Source organism: Chinchilla lanigera, unplaced genomic scaffold (genome assembly GCF_000276665.1).
Source record: "Chinchilla lanigera isolate Chin_1 unplaced genomic scaffold, ChiLan1.0 scaffold00108, whole genome shotgun sequence".
Classification (NCBI taxonomy): domain Eukaryota; kingdom Metazoa; phylum Chordata; class Mammalia; order Rodentia; family Chinchillidae; genus Chinchilla; species Chinchilla lanigera.
In genome coordinates this window covers 696,518-706,109 of record NW_004955509.1, presented here as the reverse complement: position 1 = coordinate 706,109, position 9,592 = coordinate 696,518, and the positions used below count along the sequence as shown (strand labels likewise).

At 43.6% G+C, this 9,592-nt stretch overlaps 1 protein-coding gene across 2 annotated transcripts in view; it reads left to right on the top strand.

Moving 5' to 3' along the window:
* Positions 1–4,276: 4,276 nt before the first annotated feature.
* Rps6ka3 (ribosomal protein S6 kinase, 90kDa, polypeptide 3) overlaps positions 4,277–9,592 on the top strand; it is a 101,419-nt gene continuing 96,103 nt past the window's right edge. Inside the window, exon 1 of one of the 2 annotated variants that reach the window (XM_005407812.2) lies at positions 4,277–4,327. Coding sequence is in view for 1 of the 2 variants with exons in the window: in XM_005407817.2 (XP_005407874.1) it covers positions 4,734–4,802 (69 nt within the window). In the remaining variant the exon portion in view is untranslated. Of the gene's footprint in view, positions 4,328–4,359; positions 4,803–9,592 lie in introns of those variants that run through there. The other variant, XM_005407817.2, reaches the window with a different exon arrangement.

Sequence of the window (9,592 nt, the reverse complement as noted above, 5' to 3'; positions counted from 1 at the left end):
TTCGAGAGCAGCATGGGCTAGAAAGTGAGCTCAAGGCCAGTCTAAACTGCATAGCGAGACCCTGTTTCAAAAAGACAAAAAAAAAAAAAGAGAGAGAGAGAGAGAAATATGCTTCAGAGATAGCTCAGTGGTAGAGCATCCCTGGGTTCAAACCCCACAACCAGAAAAAAGAACATCTTTTCATTAGTTCTTAATAGATTTTTATTAATAATATTTTTCATCATATGCAACTCTAAAGTCATTGAAATTTTCATCTGGAGAGCAAACTAAAAAACGTTCTTACATTTTCCAATTTTGAATTTTCTTAAATAAAATATTCAAAGAGATCTAGGTATTCTTGTTTTCTCTTAAAATGTGTGCCCACTGGGTGGTTTTTATTTTGGTTTGGTTTGATTTTGGTTTCTGTTTTTGGTTTGAGGGGAGGTACTGGGATTGAACCCACAGCCTCTAGAATGCTAGGCAGGTGATTTACCACTGGGCTACATCCTCAGGCCCAAAAATATTCTCAGTAATTTTTTTTTATTTGAGGAATTTCAGGCCAGAGATATAGCTCAGTGGCACAAGCACCTTCCTGGCAAGCACAAGGTCTTGAGTTCAATTCCTGGTACCAAAACCAAAAAACCCAGAGAGAAAATTCACACATATGAAAAACACGACATTGTGTACTTTGTTAAATATTGTCTTATGTGAGATAAAATAAAAGCCTAAATCTTAACTTTCTTTTTCTCCAAAATACCCTCTCAAGTGATTACTTTTTCTTTTGTGAAAAATAAATACGGTTTAGATAAAGTAAAAGAAAAAGCCTTTTCCTAGAAATGATAATGATTACACTAGATAAGTTTTCTATAGTAGCAGTGCATGTGTAAAGAGCTGTGAATTTTGGATATATGTAAAGGAAAGATTGCACCATGAGCCATAACTAAGTCATCTTGCAACCGTTCCAGACTGAGGTAACTCCATTTTTGAACAAATGTTATTTTGTTACAAAAATGCCAATTTAAACTTCTATACAAAGGTTATAATTATAGCAGGAAATTGTCGGGGGCAGAGGAGGTTAAATCTAGTTGTCCTGTCATACATTAGGAATGATTTCTTGGAAACCTAGTTCAGATTTTCTACTGAAGTTTGCTCTTTCCTGCATTGTAATTTCAAGTATAATGCTGTATTTTTGTTCTGGACACTTGCGGTAAAGCTATCAGGAGATAACTGAATCACTCCTTTCTTCTGATTTTGTACTGAGGTGGCCAAAACAGACACTTAAGGTTATAGGACTGGTAGGAATATGTAAGTAGTTAAAAGAAAGTTCTAGAGCAGTGCTGTCTTGTAGAACTGTAGTATAAATCTTGACAAGCCACATAGGTAAGTATATCTATAGTAGCCACATCAAACATGTTTTTTAAAGTGAAATTACTTTTAACGAAATAATTTAACAAATAGATTCAAACTTGTTCAACATGTAGTCAGTATAAAAATTATTAATGAGATACTTAATTTTTTTACTAAGTCTTTGAGATCTGAGATGAACTTCACACTTACAGCACATCTCAATGCTGACCGCAGCCTCATTTTGAGTTGTCAGTAGCCAAGTGTGGCTAATGGCTGCCATAGTAGCCTCTGCAGATCTAGAAATAGGAGGCAGCTATTCTTTGAATAGGTACTCTTAGAGTTCTTTCTTGTTACAAAAAAAAATAGTCCTGCTCAGGGCAATATCAACTTATATGCTCAAAAATCTTCCAAATTCATTTGATTTTCCCCAATTCCTCTGCCAAAGATAGTTATTGCATCACTCTTGAATTTAATAGAAGAAATAAAAGGGGGGAAAGCTTCTTGTTAACAAAAAAAACCTCTTTGAGGACAGGAAGAAGGAGAATAGTGTTATTCTAAATCAATTCACAGATATTTTTTAGTTGATTCTATGTGCAAAACATCAGTGGTAGTACTACTATAACCCATTAACAGTCTGTGTAATGCTTGATCTCTACAATGTCACTAGTGCCCACATTACTTTTATAAATCAATTAACTGTTTTAAAAGTTATTCCTGGGCCTGGGGATTTAGCTCAGCGGCATGGCGCCTGCCCAGCAAGGGCAAGGTCGTGAGTTTGATTCCCGGTATCGGGTAAAAAATAAATAAATAAAAGTTATTCCTCTTGGTTTTCAAGGTAAACAGAAAGAAGTAAAAGTTGGTACTGAAAATGGCAAACAATTTGCTTTATTTTTTTTTAAAAAAAAAAGGTAATTTCGTGCTTTGCATGGAGTAATTAGCACTGGAGAATGTTAGGCACATAACTGTCTTCAATACGTATGTTTTTACTAAAGCAAGAATGTTAACTGGGAATAATTGATCACTAGGGAGCTAATTTACCTTAAACCACCCAAACTGACGAACTTCTTTTTGCTATGAGGAGTGGTAATGTGGCTTGGCAATGTAAACACAAGAAAAATTAAACATTCTTTGCTTAAATGAAAACTAATGCACAACTCCTTATTTCAAACTTCTACAAGCATGTTTTATGGTAGAGAATTACAGAAAGAAGCTGCGAAATTAGCTGAGTTCAGGCACAGGTTGGATTTGCTGTACCTGAATCAAATATGATGAGGGAAGTGACAAGAGTATGATCCAAGTAGATCCATCTGCTCCCCTCCCCTAAACCACGTTAATCCTGCCTAGATGTTGCCCAACCCGAGCTGTCCCGAGTCCAAGGCTGAGAGAGACAGCACGCAGCAAGGATTTCCGCCTACCTTCTCTCAGCCTCCTTAAACAAGGTGGAGCTTCCTGAGAAGACCACGAGGTTCCCTGGCCTGGAGCCTGGGTCAAGGGGCGTGCTGACAAGGCACTCAGAAAAGCCTGACACCTGCAGCTAGCAGGCCCCAGCCAGAAAACTTTGCGCCACCGGCACAGACCTGGTTGGCTAGGTGTGGGTCTCTAATCTCATTTTCACACCTGCGTTAGGGAAGAAGGCTAGGGCTTTTCTAGGTGTCTTGGCCCTGGGATGATGAAAGGAAGCTGTTAAAAGGCGTGTATGGGGAGCACAGCGAGGGTGACGCGCTGTGGTCGCCAGGCGTGGGAGGACCAGGATGCCTTGAGGCCCGAGGGACTCAAAGGACAGGCGGGCCAGGAGATTTCCCTTTGCTTTTTTTCCTTCCCCTTGCAGGGCGGTTAGCCAGGGGCTGCAGTAGCTTTCCACTCAAGCCCAGGGAGTTTTACACATTTCGGTCGCGCGCACTCAGCGTGCCACGGCACCTGACTTGGTGAACAAGGGTCAAGCCCTCCTGAGACCCACTCGGGGCGCTCAGGCCTCTCCCTCAAGGTCTCCCAGTCTCTGGAGGCTGCATCTCCTTCTAAGGATTGGGGCTTCTCAACCCAGGGCTTCCCCATGTTGGGCAGGAGGAGGAGGAGTCAGAACCCCTCCTCTCCCTTTCTCCTCCTCCTCCTCCTCCTCCGCCCACAGGCAGTCTGATTTTGAAAAATCTAGTCTTTTATTTAAAGTCCACACAGGAGGAAGAACCTCGCTCTCCTGCCTACAAGATACAGTATTTTTAATAACTCCCCATCTCTGTGGAAAAGGACAACGTTAAGGAACCTCCTTGTTCTCTCTCAAAGACTTGGCGGTTATACTGTGGCTTGCAGCTCTAGGGCTCTGCGAACTTGGGGAGGAGTAGTAGAGCGGGAAGGGAGAGCCCCTCCGGGAGGACGAATGAATCCCAGCTATCAAAAATGTAACACAAGAGGGTCAACTTGGAGAACCTTGAATCACAGCCGGGTCCGAACCCTCACGGGGCTCCCAGGCACGAAGCCTCCGAGTCTTTGTCCAAAGGGGGCAGGGGCAGGGGCAGGTGAATGCCCAGTGTGTGATCCTGGAGGGAGGGGAGGGTCTCGGGTCTTTAGGAGATAGGCGTATAGACTACGCGCTCTCACACCCCTGGAGGAGAACGCAGAAAAGGCACTTCAAGCCTTCTCACCCGGTCACTGGCCCAGGACTGCGCTCGCAGAGCCTTGTCTATCTTGCTGCCTAGATTGGCGAGGACCACTGCTAGCGCTCCTTTCCAAGGAGCTTCTGACCTGGTTGGCCTCGTGGCAATTAAAGGCGCCCATCCTCTCGTCTCTGCCACCCTTCCCGTTTCTTTCCTCCGCCTCCCGCCGACGCCCCCAGATCTCTTGGGCTCGCCCTTCCTGAAAGTAGGCGCGGCCGAGAAGCTGGGGCGAAGGAGGGGGGGTGGGAAAAGGGAGGAGCGGAGCTAGGAGGTTTGGGGCGTGTCTTCCGATGGCCCCGCCCCTGGGTGCGCGCGGCGGTGGTGGCGGCTGCCAGCCTCGCTCTGAGAGACAGGTATCGCTTAGGCGCCATGTTGTGAGCGGAAGTGGGGGAGCGCGCGGCGGTCGCTGTTCTGCTGGGAGCGGGCGCGGGAACCGGCGCGGGGAGGGGCGGAGCCGTAGTCCCGGCGGCGGAAGGAGGAGAGGAAGAAAGGGGCGAGACCGGGTGCTGGGCGGCGGTGCGAGGCTCTCGCTGGGCGCTCGAGCGTCTCTGGCCGGGCGCTCGGCGTTTGGGCGGTCAGTGTCTGCGTCGAGCTCTCTCTGGGGCCGCCGCCGCCGCCGCCGCTGCTGCTGCTGCTGCTGCTACTGTTGCTGCTGTTGCCGCCGCCGCTGCCGTGGGGCTCGGGCGGCGACAGAGCAGGGCCGGCTGCGGGGCGGGCGGGGAGGGAGGAGGCGGTGAAGGCGGCGGGCCGGGGGGGAAGATGCCGCTGGCGCAGCTGGCGGACCCGTGGCAGAAGATGGCTGTGGAGAGCCCGTCCGACAGCGCTGAGGTGAGTGCCGGGGTGGCCAGGGCCGGCGCACCCCCTCCCCGGAGCCGGCCGCTCGGCCCCTTCGCTCCCGTCGCGTCTCCCCTAGGTGCGGGATTCCGGATCGGGGTGCTGCGGTTGGTGTGCCCGTCCGTTCCTCCCACCCGCACCCTCACCTTCCTCCCTCGCTCGAGGGGAGCTGCCGGTGTGGTGGCGCGTGGGGTTTGGAGTGGGTGCTGGGGCTTTGCTGGAAGCGGATTTTAATCAACTTTGCGTGGGGGAAGCAGGAGGCAGAGCGGAGGCTGGCGGGGAGTTGGGAAGTTTGGCCCTGCTGGATCGGGGCGTCCCTGGACCTTGGCGACTTTGGGAGATGAGAGCGAGAGCGGTGTGGGCTGTGTTCGCCAGGGAGCGGACTGCAGTCCGGCTCCTGGGAGACTGGTGCGGGGCAGGGGTGGCAAGCGGTGGGAGTTTCGGGTGAGGGCTACGAGACTGCTGAGGGCTCCGCACCCCCCCGCGGCAGTTTCTGCTGCTGCCAGGGAAAAAGTGGAAGCTTGAGGTGCTCCACTCCCTACTCCCTCGTCTCCGAGGTCGAAGAGCTCAAAGACCCGTCACTACAGTTTAACTTGAGTTTCCTGTCAGTGGAGGAGAGTGGGTGATATTCAAGGAGATCAGCGGTCGCCTTAAAGGGCTTTCTGGTTTTCCTTGCCCGGGATCTGGTGACTGTCCGTGAGACACCCACCTGAGTGACAAAAACCCCAAAGAACATACGCAAACGAGGCAAAACGGAATTTCCCTGGACACCTCACAGCTCCGAGAGTTTCGCAGCAGGCCCCTGACCCAGAACCAACTCGGGGTCTGCAAAAATAATCCAGACAAGACCCATTCCAGGGTACCAGCGCTCCTCTCCGGAGTGGAAAATCGATTCCTGATGGTGGCGCGTCTGTGATTCTTCCCTCTTGACTTTTTGCTGCCTTCTATGCTCGCAGCGGACTTTGGGGGATTACAGGATGGTAGGCTGCGTGTGTGTAATAGTTACCGAGTGAGTGACCCCATTTCTGGAAAGCATGACTGAAACGCGGGGGTGGAATGGGGCAGGCTCTGATGAGTGGTGTACTTGGCGGCAGTCGCTGTCCTGCCGGCCTCCGCAGTGTGAGAGGTGGATAGGGTTACTGGTTACGTCAGTAAAACCAGTCTCAGTTTGATCTGAGATGCGGGACACTTGCATTCTTGGGTATGATTGAGGGGGAGGGGGAAATCAATTCAAATCGCTTTTCAGCCCCCCCTTGCTATATTAAAAATGTTTACTTATTCTTCTTAATGCAGGCAGAGTTGTAATAGTGATTACGATGAGTGCTTAATATTTTGCGACTTGGATCATGCTTTTAAAACCTAAACTAAATGCTGTTGTTCCATAGAAAGGACATTGATACATGAGAAGAAAGGAAATCGTGTTATTAAGATGGACAGAATTACAAGAATTTCATTTAAAACGTTAGCCAGTCTAATACTATAAATCTTTTATAAGAAAATCAAATTTAGAATGCCAGGATCCTCTTCGTTGTTTTTCCTTCAGAATTTTTTGGCTTTAGCAGTATAGCTTAAAGGTTAATACAGTGTTCTCAAAGTGCTGAAAGAAATTGAATTTGCCTTGAGCTTGGTCTTTTTAGATACCTACATTAACAATTACAGCTCTAAAATAATTCATATTTCTGTTTGACATGTATCAATAAGTAGGGGAAAATCATTTAAAATTTTGCCTTATCCTTTTTCCATATAGTAGGCATTTGTATAAGGAAGGTGCAAAATTAATATTTATTTAGCATCTACTATATGCCATGTGTGTTGCTCCATTCCATTTCGTTTTTATCCTTCCTATGAGCCAGCAGGGAGGATTATGGTCCTCATTGTTGCAGACTGGGAAACTGAATCTCAGAAGTTAAAGGCACAAAGATTATAAATAGTGAATGGCAGATCCATGATTTGAAACCAGGTGGATACAATTCTTGTGCTTTGTTTTATGTTAGTGTAGCTATTTCAAGTCCTTTGTGGAAAAATTCAGGCATATGTATGCCAGTAGTTAGAGGTCATGTATTTTTCAGTATTGTAAGGAATTTGGTAAGGTCTTATTTTAAATGATTTCTCTCTACATATCGATACGCATCATTTAGTAAAGTGTTATTTCAGGTACTGCCATGTTTTCCAAAACCTAGCAGGTAGAATTCTACAATTTGCCATTTTCAGGGAATTACTCTCATTATTCTGGTAGAAAGTATGTTGAACAGAGCCAGCATTGCCTAGATTTCTTAAAACTAGACATTAACTAATTGACTTTAGATGTTTTGTTTGCTTGTCCAGCTGTTTCAACTAAATTACTTGTGATACAACTTGGAAACGATGAAGCCAGTGAGAGAAGGATTGAGAGTTCTCATTCAGATCTAATACAGTATTGGTACCTACACTTATGCTCTCTCTTCCCCAGTAAATTCACATCAGAGAACAACTATATTTTACCAGACTAACATCAGGGTTTTTCTTTTTTTTTAAATAGTCATTGAGCAAATACATCAAAATGTTGCTTTGCAAGCCAGAAGGTTTCAGAGTGGAGCTATATAGGAATTTACATTTATAGTCTCATCCGGAGTAGACTGTGAACTCTTGAAAGCAGAGACTTTGTTTTTCCTCTCCAGATCCTCAGCACGTAACACAATGCCTGGCACATACATATTATGGCCTCAATAAATATCTGCTGAATGAAGGATGAAGGTCAGGAATAGGATAATTACAAATCTTATCTGTTTATCATTTTGATCTTACATTAAAATATCAACAATTTTAAAAGACCAGAGTGCCTCACTAAAAGCACAAGCCACTTCTTCATTACTTTATACTAGCCTTCCTGCTTTAAGACCTCACACAAGTGTCAGTGTGTTCAAAACAAAAAAATCCTGTGGTTGAACTCAAACCTGGGTCAGAACATGATAGTCTAGAACTAGACCGAATGTTTAGAGAAGCAAATTTAGGCTAATAAAGGGAGTACCATGTAAGCAAAGCAAGAGTTGATCAAAGATTATAAAAAAAATCCAAAATCACTTCCTAAATGGTCTAAGTAAATCCAGAACTCTTTAAAGATGTTTTTGGAGATTAGACTGTTTAAGAGTTGGATATCAAAGAATTGTACCTCTTCTGTTCTACAAATTCCTTGGCACTACAGTCAGGGGTAACATATCCTAGATCATAAACCAGACATAGAATGATACTTTTTTCTCAATTGCAATGGAATAGGTTTAAATGGTAATAAATGTAAATATAAACTGTTTTCAAAGTAACAATTAAAGAGGTTATTTTTGCTGTATAGAAAGAAACGTACTGCATAAAAGTCACAATTCAATATGTTGTATAGTGTTTTATATAATGTTTTGCATTAAATAGCAACCTTGAATTCCTTTAATAACAAGTATCTAAAAGGCTTTAAACATATTAACTATATAAATATTTGATCATTAAAAAATGAAACCCTTATATTTGAGATAATCTTTAGTGAATATGCAGGCATTTTAACCACTAAAGATTATATAGTATTCTGTAGTATAGTGTACATAGCATAGTACAGAGATTCTGTAGTATTTCTACTACATTAATATTATTTAGGTTTTTATATTTCATCTGTAGGTAAAAATGTTCTATTAAAGAATGATCATTGGTTTTGAAAAAATGTTTTATTAAGTTTCTTTTCCTTTTCCTGTTTCATTTTACCACCTTTCAGGTTTTTTTCTTTCCCCCAAGTGAAGATCTGAGGAGAGGACAGGTATTGTTACATGTCTACTGTCAAGTAACCGTGCCACATTACTGAACACTTCATTGTTTTCAGTGATTTTGGGTAGGATACTAGTTTTGTTTTGATTTTTAATTCTAGGAAAGTTTGCTTTATTTTGGCAGCTTGATCCTCAACTGATGGAGTAGATCCAAAATGTGAAACTTCCTGGGTGCATTTAAATTTTAAGAGACAAAAGTTTTTATCTAATTAAAGAAACAAATGTATGAGATGACTTTGCCTCTTCTTTAGTACATTTCTGGAAATCCCAATAAGTATAGCCTGATTTTATATAACAGAGTAGTATAATGGAGGTGTGCATTCCTGAGTAAGGGTTTGACATTTGTTGAATTATACAATCAAAAATATAGCAGGTTATTTATCCAGAAGTATGAATTGCAGAATTGTTCTTAAGGGTTTTTTTTAATGTATCATCCAATAAAAAGTTTGTGAATTAACAAGATTGTTTTACACTTCTATATGATCTACCAGACTGTAAATGATGAGTGAAGTCAGAGGGGCCCAACTGACCCACTGCAGAGTGGATGCATTAGACCCAGTGGTTCAGATTATAAGGAAGAGCAGTGACATTTTGCTGGTCCTCTCGGTAATACTTAGGTGTAATAGTCCACAGTTGTTTTTGTGTTTGGGTGGATAACATCTTTTAAAACACTGGAATGCAGTTGTGCATTTTATGTGCATTGGAGGAGTGTGAATTGGGGGGAATATATATATGCATCACATTCCCCCCAGTTCACATAATAAAAAAACCCAAGTAACTACATTTTAATACCTAGTATTAGGTGTCCTCCCCTCCCCACCTACTAATCAGCATGTTCTTTTAGAATTAATACACTGAGCTATGTCATTAATCTGGAACAAATATCAGATCTCTGGTGTTCTGAATAATCAGTTTAATACAAAAAGCATAAAAGCTAAGGAAAAACAGTAAATCTTGTAAAGTAAAATGTGTCACAATTTTAACACACACACATATCAGTTC